The 13,525-nt window shown below is 47.5% G+C and overlaps 1 protein-coding gene across 1 annotated transcript; it reads right to left on the bottom strand.

Annotated features, from left to right (window-relative positions):
- Positions 1-1,192: 1,192 nt before the first annotated feature.
- LOC131901184 (serine/threonine-protein kinase PLK1-like) lies at positions 1,193-11,350 on the bottom strand. The gene is made up of 10 exons (XM_059252419.1): positions 10,946-11,350; positions 10,478-10,646; positions 9,462-9,600; positions 8,660-8,753; positions 7,044-7,263; positions 3,202-3,357; positions 2,365-2,442; positions 2,003-2,157; positions 1,705-1,905; positions 1,193-1,567 (listed from the first exon to the last, which is right to left on the bottom strand). The coding sequence occupies exons 1-10, from the start codon at positions 11,348-11,350 to the stop codon at positions 1,361-1,363; spliced, it is 1,824 nt and encodes a 607-aa protein (XP_059108402.1). The 3' UTR covers positions 1,193-1,360.
- Between the last annotated feature and the right edge of the window lie 2,175 nt (positions 11,351-13,525).

Genomic DNA, 13,525 nt, shown 5'->3' with positions numbered 1-13,525 from the left:
GTAGCTTGAACTCAGGATCCTCCTGCCTCACCTTCCTGAGTGCCACAATTACAGGCTACCTATTCAGTCACAATCATGTGAAGCATAGTGAAGGTTAAAAAGTCATTTTCTAAACCCGACATGATGCTTGTAACCCTGGCCCTCAGGAAGTGGGAAGTGGAGAATTCAAGGCCGACCTACACTAGGGAGTAAGACCCCATGTCAATAAAATCCTTTTCTAAGTCGTAGTTTCTCAACCTGGGCGGTACTGATTCAGAAGAGAAAACTGTCAGGGAAAGGGTGGTTGGTGCCCTGTATCCTGTGCCATGTTACACTGTGGCATACTTAGCAGCATCCCTGGCCTCAAAGTTTGACAGAGGTACTTTCTTCCCAAGGCAGGCCAGCCAAAATGCCTCCAGACATTGTCTAATGTCCTCTCAGCTGCAGATCAGCCCCTGATGGAGAGTGCCATGGGGAAGAGGGAGGTGATTATCCCCTGGGAAAAGATGAGTAGGCTTGGAGGGGCCTCTTCCTGAGAGGAAGGAACCCAGTGGGTTATCCCCACAGCCCATTTTTCTGCCCACATCTCTGAAAAGGTTCCAGTCCTAAAAGGGGATATCAGTGCAAGACCTGCTCCATGCCATGAATAAATTGTGTTTGAGAACCTGGGTGGGACATGGATCAGGGATGGCCTGCCATAACTGAGTCAGTGTCCTTGTCCTGTCCATCCCCAGAAGCACCACTACAGGGAGCTCCCAACTGAAGTACACCAGGCTCTGGGCCAAGTCCCTGCTGGCTACATCCATTACTTCACACACCCATTCCAGAGGCTGCTGCTACACACTCACCATGCCCTGAGAACCTGTGCTCCTGAGAGTTTCTTCCTGCCCTACTAGTCACCAGCTTTGGATTCTGAGAGGTCCTGCCAGATGTTAAAGAGCTGAGACAACCAGGTGCCCCAAAGGTGGACCAAGGAGTTAAGCCTGTGGATCAACCTTGTCTAGGGAGCATCAAAATATTGGACAGCAGTTTAGCAGCCTGAGGATCTTGGGACAGAGGAATACTCTGGGTTCCATGTACTCACAAAAACACAGGATAAGAAAAGATATGCACATATATTGAATAAATATAAAATGAAGAAAAGAACAGTCTCAAATTCAATAGAAATATATCTATACAAGTTATATCTATACAAGTTATACAGTAGGCTGAGGGCAGGGGAAGAGGTTATAAACTCAGATCCAAACATATACAAAAATAACTTACACAGCAACCCCTTCCCCACCCAGCCCCAGGGACACGGGCACTGAGCAGCAGTCCCAGAAGTCCAGCAATGCAGCCCCAGGCAGAGTGAAGGGGCACCAGCCTAAAGGACAGAGGCTTAGGGGTTGTCCTCGAGTCTGCTGCTGGTAGACTTTGAGCTCAGCAGCCTGTCTACCATGGTGTGGGCATAGCACAGCTGTCTACCCAGTTCCTCACAGCAGCCATATTCCTCCAGAAGGCTCAGGCAGTATGTGTGGAAGTCCTGGTTCTTGCTGATGCAGGTCACAGCTGCCATCATGGGGCACAGAATAAGTTTGGTGTGGTCCTTGGAGGGAAGAAGGGAGTGAGTGAAAAGCTCAGCTGGTGCCTGAGGTTGAGGCAAAGGGGAGGAAGTCCCCCCACCTGGTGAAAGGGACAGCACTTCCACCCACCCAGCCACCTCAAGTACAGGCCCCTGCACACCTGGAAGAAATTAATCTGCATAGTGCCATTGCTGAGGTGCAAGACGATGGCGCGGCTTGTGCGGAGCCATTTTTTCAGGTAGGGCAGCCGGGCCAGCTCATCACCTTCCCGGGGTGTGGTTTTGGCCCCTGCCTTCATGTTGGCCCCTGCCTTCTGCAGGTGTTCATTCATGTAACTTCGGAAATGCTGGAGGAGAGTGACCTGGTTGGAAAGTTGAGGCAGGGATTCCAGAATGAGAGCCTGACCCTGAGGCAGACCCCATACCCTGCCACACCCTCTTACAGCAGCCAGTTCCCACCTTCTTCATCAAGGAGTCAGGGTGGGAGCTCATGGTGGGGTAAGACTCCATTCCATCATGGTCTATGTACTGGAGGCTGTCGCCATCATTGTAGAGGACGAGGCATGTTGAGTTACTAAAGAGTGCCCCTGTACTGTTGTCACAGAGCCGATACCCTAATTGCAGGGGGAGGGCTATCTTAGAAAGGCAGGAGGAGGTGGACAAAGGCTGGGAATAGCTCAGTAGTAGAGTGCTTGCATGCATTAGGCCCTAACAATTCTTGGTAACACAGCCACACAATTACGGACATCACTCACTTGTTCACTCAAAGGCTACTATGGCAACACCATCCCCTGCCCATCGTACATTCTGGAGACACCTACCAAGTCCATACTTCATTGATTGGTCTACCCACTGGCTGACCCAGAAGATGGGGATGCATGCAGGATCCTCAGCCTCCTCTGGGACAGAAACACAGCACTGCTTAGGCCAGTCCCTTCTTCTGTCTTCTCAGATAATCCTCCCCAGAGCTGGGGGGTCACCACATGAAGCCTGTGGAGGGCTCTGATGGCACAAACCCAGACACCCAAATTGCAGCCCAGGATGTCAAGTCCCAATTCGTTAAGTGGGCCCCTTTACTGTGTCTCAGGAACTGTGGTAGGTGTGGATAGGAAAAGAAAAGCCTAGGCTTCTAGAAGGACCCACATACCAACCAGAGGGATGAAGAGTAACCAAAGTCATTAACATCAGGGCTGGTGGAAAGCCTAGTGCCCCAGATTAAAGTGCTGAAGAAACTGAGCAGACCCAACAATTCCTGCAATGATAGAACCACCTCAGTGCACACGAGTCCCAACTGCAGATACATGAATGTGTTGGGAAGAAATGTTAAGGAGAATTACATCAGGTTAGGAAGTGCTGGCAGTGGGGGTCAGGGTGGTGACAGTGGGCACAAAAGCCCTGAGGCTGGAGCTGACCTGAGTCTCTTGAGGACCAAGGGATTAATTCCCTGGGCAGAAAGGAGACAACAGACACAGCTGTGCAGAGGTGACCTATCAGTCACCTACAGAGTGAGACGGGGCAGAAACAGGCAGAAGGCACACCAGGAGGGCCTTGGGTGTCAGGCTAACTCATCTGGATTTTGATCTCCAGGAAATGGGGGCTCTGCTTGCTGACTGAGATACCCTGCCTTCTCCAGATGGGAAGCCCCTTGCAGGACTCACCTTGCCACACCAGCCTTCGCTCTGAGGGCTTGGAGACATTGACCCTGGTCAGCTGCTGCAGCATGTCACTGAGGTGGCACTCGATGGCCTCACTTGTCCCCCAAACCACTGGCTCCTCCTTTTCCCAGGGACGGTCAGGCAAGGGTCTCTCTACACCTAAGAAGGTGACATGGTCATTAGCCAGGCAAAAAAACCACTGGAGGAAGCACAGGCCTGCCTGGCACAGCCAGCAATCTTCCCACAGTCCCATCAGCTCTCACTGCTGTTGGGAACTGAGTCAGGACCAGGTTGGTGTGTCAGGTATATGGTGCTCACTGAGAGGCCACAAAGCTTCAGGAGCTCAGGCCTCTGCTCCAACAGCCTGCCCTTCCAGGACACCTGCTGTTGCTGTCACTCAGGGAGGGAGCCCGAAGGCACCAATTCAAGCAAAGAACGAAGGGTACCTTGTGCATCCTGGAAGGCGGAAGGATGGGTGAAGCGCAGTGTAAGCCTTTTGCTCTGTGTGCTTACAGATAAGTGAGTCTAATGAAATCCACACTGAAGCATTAGTTGACCTATGGTGACCGGGTCTGTGCTGGTCACTGTTGCTGTCTTTATTCTTGAACAATTCACTTCCCCAAACCAGCATGTGTCATTTCTCCCGTGAAACAGGACATTCCCTAAATTTTCAGTTAAAAACAACAACAACAACAATCCCACCATGCTGTATTAAGAATTTAAGTGTGAAATAAAATATCCAAGCTCTGATTTTAAAACTAGCCAGAAAGGGGCTGGAGAGATGGCTCAGCCACTAAGAGCACTGGCTATTCTTGTCAAGAACCTGGCATTGGTTCCCAGCATTCTCATGGAGGCTCACAACCACCTGTAACTCCATTTCCAGGGGATCCAAGACCATCTTCTGGCCTCTGTGGTCACCAGGCATTCATGTGCTACACATTCATATATGCATGTAGAACACCCACTCATAGGAAAAACAAAATGAGACTGTTTGCAGAATATGTAAAATCAAACTTGTCCAAATAAAACTATTGAAAATGGAGGACGACTACTCCAGGATCATATAACACATGATACAATTCCCTACCTTTGGATAATCTGGAAAACGTCTATAAAACATTTTCATTTATTGCTACTTTACTAAGAAAAAAAGAATCCTAAAGGAGCAGTATTTTAATACCTCCCCATAAGATAGGATCCACAAGTCCAGCACTACAGGAAAGGGAACAGAAAAGGGGGCTCAGCAATAGCTCAATTAACAGAGTGCTTGTCTAGTGTGAAGCCCTGAATTAACATCATCAGCTCCTTATAAACTGGCTGTGGTGGTGTCTCCTAGCACTCAAGAGACAGAGGCAGAAGGAACAGAAGCTCAAGGTCATCCTTGGATACTGGGAATTCTAAGCAGACTGGGCCACATGAGACACTGTCTCAAAAATTTAAAGGGAAAAATAAAAATTACAGCAATAATTACTACACCAAGACCCACATGTGGGTGCCAAAATTGATGGGCAGCAGTGTTTCAAACAACTTCCTGCAAGATACTTATCAATGACCGAAAAAACAGCATCTGTAGCAGAGACAGCCTTGTCTCCCTAACACACTAAAAAGAGCACATCCCCTCTGCAGCATTCCTGCTCAGAATGTAGAATCTTCCCTAAATCATGAGGAAGCAACAAACCCAACAGGAAAGACACTCATCAGCACCCTCTGAAAGTGTCAAGGTCACAAGACACAAGGAAAAACCCAGAGACTGTCACAGGCTAGAGGAAACTAAGAAGCTGAGGTCTCTAAATGCCTTGTGTGGTATTGACATGCACCCTGGTACAGAACAAGGTGATGTTAATGGGGAATCTGTTTGATTGACATGAAGACTGAAGTTTGTTGACAAGATTATCTTGTGGTTAACGTTTTAGTTTTGGTAATTATTCTGTGGTAGAGAGATGCTGATAGCGGAGGAAGCTGGGGGAAGGGCACATAGGAAGTCAGCTCTATTTTGTTTATAACACTTTGTATAGCTCTAAAATTATTCCAAAAAATCCAAGTCATTGAGTCAGGGGTGAGGCACACATTGGTAACCCCAGCATTTGGCAGTTTAAGGCTAGTCTGAACAACATGAGACTCTGTCTCAAAGCACCAAAACCCAAACTAAATCATCGCAAGTCATTTGCCTAAAAATGTAAATCTAATTGAACAGACAAACTGAGAACTTTATATTAAATTGGTGGTATAGCCACACAGAGAAACAAAGTCCTTCAAGTTACTTCTCAAAGTCTACAACCCTTAATGAAATATATTAAGGTCAAATAAAGCTGCAAGAAAAAAAATAGTAATTCTAAATACAGTGGCCCACTCCTATAAGCCCAGCATCTGGGGGGAGAGGGGGTAGTGAGGCCAGGGATTTCAAACCTGAGGCCAGTCTTGGCTTCATAGTCTGTTTCAATAAGTAAGTAAGTAAGTAAATAAATAAATAAATGGAAGGAGGGAGGGAGGGAGGGGAGTCAAAAAAAAGAATGCTACCAGGTGAGGTGGCTCACGCCTTTGATCCTAGCACTTGGAAGGCAGAAACAGGTGGATCTCTGTGAGCTGGAGGCCAGCTTGAGCTACATAGTGAGATCTTGTCTCAAAAAAGAAGGAAGGAAGGAAGGAAGGAAGGAAGGAAGGAAGGAAGGAAGGAAGGAAGGAAGGAAGGAAAAAAGAAAGAAAGAAAGAAAGAAAGAGAGAGAGAGAGAGAGAGAAAGAAAGAAAGAAAGAAAGAAAGAAAGAAAGAAAGAAAGAAAGAAAGAAAGAAAGAAAGAAAGAAAGAAAACAGAAAAGAAAAAGAAATCGTGAAGACAATACGGGGTTGGATTAATGCTCACAGTCCTGAAGGTTGTGCTAATGTCTGTCATGTCTGTTTTCAAGAAGTATACACAGAAGCGTTAACAGAAGAAAGTTTGCTCTTGGGGCAGCAGAGATGGCTCAGCGGTTAAGAGCATTGACTGCTCTTCCAGAGGTTCTGAGTTCAATTCCCAGCAACCACATGGTGGCTCATAGCCACCTGTAATGAGATCTGGTGTCCTCATAATAAATAAATAAATTAAAAAAAAAAACAAAGTTTGCTCTCAATCAGTTAAGAGAAACACAGAGGATTGATGATGAAAACATCAAAAGAAATGGAAACAGACTGGGAAAAGAGAGTCAGATGCTTCCTGTTCATTCTTCTACCTATTTAATCCTTCATTTTCTTTTTCAGACAGAGTTTCTCTAACAGCTCTGGCTGTCCTGGTACTCGCTCTGTAGACCAGGCGGGCCTTGAACTCACAGATGTACTTTAGTTTAAGTGTAAAATGGCAGACTGCTGAAGTTGGCTGTAGTGACATTTCAAAAGTGAGATGTGCTGACAAACTTGTAATCCAGAGCCCTAGGCAGGAGGACTGACTCCAGAGCAGCCTAGTGACAGTGAGAGACCTGCTCCTGACAGACAAAACGCAAGCACTCAAAGGGGTGAAAGGTGCAGAGTGAACCATGGCTGAGAATGAGAACTGAGGATGGGTGCTGTGTTATACTCCATGTCTATACCTGACAAGTTCCAGCATTCAACAAAACATGCAAAAGAGATGATAGAGACTTTTAAACAAAATCAAAAAGAATTTCCTGGGCTTGGTGTGCAGTCCATTTTTTCCTTATCAGATCAAATGGGTTGATTCAGTCTGTTCTTCCTGCCAAGCCCAAGGGTCAGAAGAACCCAGGGACCAGACCTCAAGGATAGGACCCACCTCTGGGGGCAGAGTAAGGTGCATGCACCCTGAAATGCACCCTGGAAATATGGGCTCTCTGCAGTCTACCCTACCAAGACCAAGCTTCACCTTTCTCGAGGACCATGAGAGGCTTCCTGCTGCTGGGGTCCAGGCCGCTGGGAGCCACTGACAACCTTGGTGGGATGGTGAGGCAGGTGATGGGCAGACGGGCAGGGATATAGCCAGAAGTGAAGAACTCATCTTTGAGCAACTCCTCAATGGTGGGGCGGGCAGCAGGTTTTGCCTGGAGCATCTTCTGGATGAGGGAAGCAGCAACGGGATTGATGTGCTGGAGGGGAGAAGCAGAGCCTAAGTGAGATGAGACAGGGACCCCACCTGACATGTGGCTGCTCCTATCTCAAATATACCATAGCTCAGTGGCCGTAAGCTCCACCAGGTCCTCCACCCCAGCTTTAGCAAGGACCAACGTCACCCTGCTGGTGAGAAGGATCATTTCCTGCCACTTGGCACTCAATATTAACTTGGGATGATTTCCCCAGCTTGCCCTTGCAAAACACATTTAGTAATTTACCACCAGAGGGGCCTCCAGGTCCCCACACCTGTGTTTAAATCCCAGTTCCGCCCCCATGATTCCAGCTCTGACAAATAGCCTGGGTTTTCTGGGCCCACCAAGGCATATCTGTAGAATGGGGGAGCGGTATCATACCTGGGACCCCACCACGTGAGACACCTGGTATATGGGATAAAACCTACAACAGGCCTGTCAGTCAGAGCATTAACTCTAGGCTTCTTATGTATCAGGAATGTAGTCTTGTATATTAATTCATTTGGGCCTCACAAAAACTCCTATAAGACTCCCTCCCCCTATATAGTTTGAGACAGGATTTCACTGTGTAGCTCAGGCTAACCTGGAACTTGAGATTCCCCTGCCTCAGCCTCACAAAAGTGAAGACTCACTCCACTACTATGCCTCACTTTAGGTGAAGAAGCAGGCTCAGAACTGAGAAAGTGCCCCGTCTGAGAATACACACAGCCTAGGTGATAAAGCCAGGACTTATACCACAGCAGTCCAGCTGGGTCAAGCCAGTCCATGCTGTCTGCAGTGAGCCAATTCTCTGTGACATAGCAACTCTACATACAAGTCAAGGACACCAATTTGAAAGTGGCCATATGTCCCAGGTAGACCTAGTCCCCAGAAATGGGTTATCCCTTCAAACAGATATCTGCCATTGGTTGTGAAAAAAGATGTCATTTTGTCACTGGAAGCCCTTGGGGAAACTTCCACTTTGTAGATGGGAAGCCTGGTTCACAAGAGTCAAGCTATCATCTGCTAAACACAGCTCAGCTGGGTGGAGATGGTCCATGTCCCAAGCTTAAGTACGTCTGCCTCTTCTCCCCCATTGTCTCCCTGCACTTTACATCCATTCAGGCAGCTGGGCATGGGACTCAGTTGGCAGAGTGCTTGCCTATAAGCACAAAAGCCAGTTCAGCTCCCAGTATACCCCATAAAGCCAGCCTAGTGCTGCATGCCTATAATCTCAACACTTGGGAGGGAGAGGCAGGAGAATCTGACATTCAAACTCAACATGTAGCGAGTTCAAGGCCAGGCTTCAGACATACATTCTCTGTGGCTATACTAGAGTCAAGGCTCTGTCCTCAGGATATAGCTGGGCACAGTGAATAGCTTTTCAGTGAAACATAAAATAAAATTGTGTTGCTGTCACCTTGGGAACACTGTATTCATTTGGTTTCATCCGGAGGTAGGTTTCTTTTTCGAATGAGGTCTCAAAAGGTGGCTTGCCCACTAGCAAGGTGTACCTGGAGGTACAAGGAAGAATTTTGCTCAAACTCCCAGGAAAGTCCAAATGCATAAGTCATTGTCTAGAGGAAGGGGGCTGTGCTGGATTCACTGACTAGGAAGAGATGGGGATGGTCTCCAAGTCTGCCTAGTGCCACAGTAACCTTGGCTAGGACAAGCCCTCAGAAGAATGTAGCTGATAACACCTGGATACTAAGGGGCCAGGAATTCCCCAGCTCTGGGCTGCAGTAATAGAGGACCCCAGAGGCCACTGCTATCCACCACAGGCCACCATGATGGGACTTCTGCCTACCATCAGCCTTTCTGATGATCTGATTCTCCCATCAGTGCTCATCAGTGCTTCCAGAGCTTTCTTGAAAGTCAGCCAGGGACACAATTAAACCCAGGTTCAGAACTGAGATTCCATAGTCCTAACAAGCCCTCAGGTGTTGATGGTTTGGGTCTGTGCACACTTTTAGTAAACAGCAAAGAGCTGGAGGAAGAATTGTAGAGACTTTCTCATCCCTTCTCTGGACCATAAGTCCAAGCTACAGGAAATCCTACATCCTACACCAGATTGATAAGGAAATAGGGCTTCATGTGGGCAACCTGCTCCCTGAAATAGCCTTTCTATAAGGAAGAAGGATCCAGAGGGTAAGGTCAACTGGGTGAAGTGCCTCAGAAAGCCCCATTGAGACCCATAGCTCCTGAGTCCATTCCCAACTTACATGATGCACCCGATGGACCATACATCCTCCTCAAAACTTCCCAGTCTCACCGCTTCGGGAGCTATGAAGTTCTGGGGGCTACAAAAGGTCTTCATTTGTTCCTCTTCATATTCCACTTTGGTTGCCAGCCCGAAACCCCCTGGGACAGAGGAAAGAAGAGAGGGCGCTCAGCTGCTAGGTCTGGGTCACCTGTGGTTGCAGACAGCTGCCTCAGGTCTGACCATTGAGAATCAGACTCCAAAGTCTCTGTTCCGGGAACCTTCCTACTTTGCTGGCTCTGGCAGGCCTCCCACTGCCCTTTACACTGCTCTTTTAGATAGCAGGGCTAGGGTGGTAAGATGGCTCTGTAGGTAAAGGTGCATGCTTCTAAGACAGATGGCTTGAGTTGACCCTGGGACCCACACAGTGCAAGGAGACAACTGACTCCTGAAAGTTACCTTCTATCCCCACCCCTCACATAAATAAATGAAATTTAAAACACATGACAACAGAATGGGATGCACTAGGGAACCAAGTAAATACTCTTCGTGACTGCTGATGGACAAGGTAAGAAAGGTGACGTGGGAATAGGGACTGAGGCGAATCAGAGTCTCAAGGGAACAGAACTTTTCAGCTCAGTAAAAAGACAGCTAAGGGAATGCTGCCAGCCTTGCTGCATGGCATACGTCTAGACCTCCAGTTTAAAAAGGAAACTGACTGAGGAGCACCTGGCTCAGTGCTATGAGATAGGGTAGTAATTGGGGGAGGCACCCCCAAGTAAACTATTTTCAGAACTACTGTATTGAGGTACACAAAACAACAACAGCAAATACAAAAACAAAAAGAGCAAATGCATCTAAAGGCAAGACACTGGCGTGTGGGCCCCTCACCTTCCATTTCTAGACTAGAGGGCGTTCTGGAGGGCAGCACCTCCATGTCCCACCGGCCCTCCATTTCTCTGGCTCCCATTCTCCCAGATTTCCTCTTCTTGCCTCCTCTTGTAGTGGCACCGGCCACCTGCAGGTCCGGCACCTTACCTATTTTCACCTCCAGATCCTCGTTCAGGAAGACGTTGCTCAACCTAAGGTTCCTGTGAATGACTTGATTGTGGTGCAGGTACTGACAGCCTAGAATTATCTGCCTTAGGTAGTAGCGTGCCTCCAGCTGGGTCAGGGCTTTCCTCCTCTTGTGCAGCTCCAGGAGAGACTGAGGAAGAAGGAAGAAGTTACTGAAGCCCACCGAAAAGGGTGGCCCGCTGGATGGGACCAGGACTAAGCTCTCGGGATTAAAGGGAGGTCTTGGCAGACTCCTGATTATTCTGCCCATACACTGGTCATTATCATTCATAGGACCCTCTCCTGTTAATGCGTGCCCTTACCCAGAGTCTTTTCTCAACCGCACTCAGCACCCTCACTAGAAGCCTTTCCATAATTGCTTCATACACAAGCACTCCTCTAGGCTACTCCAAGGCATCAGTGCCCCAGTCCCACAACAGAAACACTCACCCTCTCCCGACAAAGCTCCAAAATCACAAACACAAATTCACTGTCTTCGAAAACGCTGTGGAAGCCTACGACGTGTTGATGTGAGAGGCTGCGGTGAATGGAAATCTCTTTGGACAGCTTCTCCTTCTGGGAGGGTGTGAGCAAAGACTTAGGCACCATCTTGGCTGCGAACACCTCCTTTGTGTCTGGGTCTGAGATCTCAAAGCATTTGACAAAGCCTGCTTTACTCAGAAAGCGTCCCCTTACATACTGGTGCCTGCTGCCTTTGTCCACTAAGACCTCTGGAATCTCTTCCAACAGTGGGGCGGCCATTGGGGCACTGGGACCTGCATCTCCCTGGACCCTGGCTTTCAGGAGGTCTGCTGGTGCTCGAGCCAGCTTTTCAGCATTGTCTGATGTCTTCATGCTCCTAAACTTGCTCTGCTCCCCCTCGAATTCAAACAAGGCACTGGGAATCTTTCAAAGGCCTGCGCGTTGCTGATTGGCCACGGGGATTTAAAACGGAAGCCACCCAGCACTCTGCATCATGTGAGTGCTCTAATGGTGCAGCTCCTTTTAAAACCTGTATCTTGTGAGCAAGAAACTTGATGGGCAAGGACTTGAGGACTGAATGCACGTGGGATAGCCAAGGAAACTAAGAACTAATCGGATACAGGTTAGTTGATTCTATGAGTCTTCTTGTGGTGTCCTTGACCCCTCTGGCTCCTATAATCCTTTCTCCTCCTGTTCTCTAGGATTCACTGAACTCCTTCTAGTATTTGGCTGTGAGTTTGCATCAGTTTCCATCCTTTGGTGAACGGTGCCTCTCTGTTAACTTTTTTAAAAAGATCATTTGCAGATTGCCCTGTGCCCTGTGGCCACTAGATCTATGGTCAAGTCCACAGTGGTCTTCAATCTTGGTATAGACAGCCACCCTTCAGCTGAGTCTTCCTCTAGCTATTTGCAAAGTTCCCAAGGTAGAAGAAAACTTTGCTGCTCTGAACATTTGAAAGGAAGTATTTGGTTACGAGTGTTTCTCCTTTCACTGAATTATTCCAGGATTCATGTCTGGGTGGTGACATTATGTGCCATAGTCACTCATATGAAGTCCATCCATCCATGGGGTGAAATTTAAGGATGGGAATGTCATCCTGAACGTTCAGGTCCTGGTATTTTGTCCATGGCAAATGATGAACCAAGACAAACAATTTCCAGTTTTCATCTGCACTGCAGAGACTCAGTGTTTTCATGGCAAACACATGGTCCTTGGGAATGCTAAAGAAGACACGAGCATTGTTGAAGCCATGAGCACCTTGGGTCCAAGAAGAGCAAGTTCAGCAAGAAGCTCACCACTACCAACTATGGGACAGCTGTGACAGTTCTGACTGACATACACCTTAAACACCAGACCCTCCCATCCGCAGCTCCGAGGGCACCCATCCAACTGTGGCACCCATCCTTCTGCTATGAATATCTTATAGTCCTTGAGTCCTGCTGCTCTTCTTTGGGTTTGTAATTTCCTCATTCCCCTGAAGTTGAGCTGGATTGTGTAGTTAAGATTATTATTATGAGTAGAAACTAAATAAGGGAAAGAAAGACACCATGTTATAACAAATCAATACCTTCAATCTAAAAAGTGTTTTATTTTGCCAAGTAGAGGGGAGGCTGGGGAGGAGCTGGTAGTTCAATCATGGGGTAGCAAGCTGAAGAGCCAGACAAACACTAGAGCTGCTAATTTCCTTCCAACGCTCCTTTGATGCTAAAGCATCTGTATTCTGATTCCTAAATGCCTTCCTAAACACCTCCTGACAGCTTCCCCTGTAAACACATGCAACTCCTCCAGACCTTGGCTGCTGCTTTGAAAGTCTGTTAGTGCTGCTAGGCAAGGGAACCTCTGAATGTTACTTTCTTTATAGAGAAGCAAAGGGGCCTAACTTAACATTAGGGCAGCCATGCCAGGCTGCAAACTAACAATATTAGAACTAGGTCTCACCATTACAATAACCAGGAAAAGCCACAAATGTACCCTGCAGGAGACCAATCAGAATTGAGACAAACAAGTACTAAGTGCTCATTAAGGATAACTTACTTAATTAGTATACAGACTGCCAATTTCCTTGCAGCCAGTACCAACCACTGTTTGACAAAACTTCTGTTACCTTGCTCCTGCCCAATCAGGAGTTCAACCCCCATCTGAATCCAGAATTCCCCTAACCCCCATCCTTTACTCCTTAAAAGCTCTGCCTCAACTGAGCTCGGTGCTGTCCCTGATCCAACCACTGTGTCGGAATGGATGAAGAGCCCAAGCTGGATCTTGCATGAAAGGTTCTTTGCTTTTGCATATGAACTCGGACTCCTGGTGGTCTCTGAGAGGCTCATGATGTGGGAGTAACAGGAAGTAGGTTGTGAAAGGAGAACTTGGCATCTGTTCATTTCTGAAATTGTATCATGGATTAAATGTGGTATGAAGAGATTGTGCTGGGAGTTAAGATCAAGACTGTGATTTTTTTCCATCTTAGCATCAGACTGCTTAGTTATAAAGTAGGCATATTATTAGATCTGTTTACCATTATATTGTGAATTGACTCAGGTATCAGGAAG

The sequence above is a fragment of the Peromyscus eremicus genome, unplaced genomic scaffold (genome assembly GCF_949786415.1).
Source record: "Peromyscus eremicus unplaced genomic scaffold, PerEre_H2_v1 PerEre#2#unplaced_46, whole genome shotgun sequence".
NCBI classification, from domain to species: Eukaryota; Metazoa; Chordata; class Mammalia; order Rodentia; family Cricetidae; genus Peromyscus; species Peromyscus eremicus.
The sequence above is the reverse complement of the archived record's forward strand: the minus strand, read 5'-3'. Positions and strand labels throughout refer to the sequence as shown.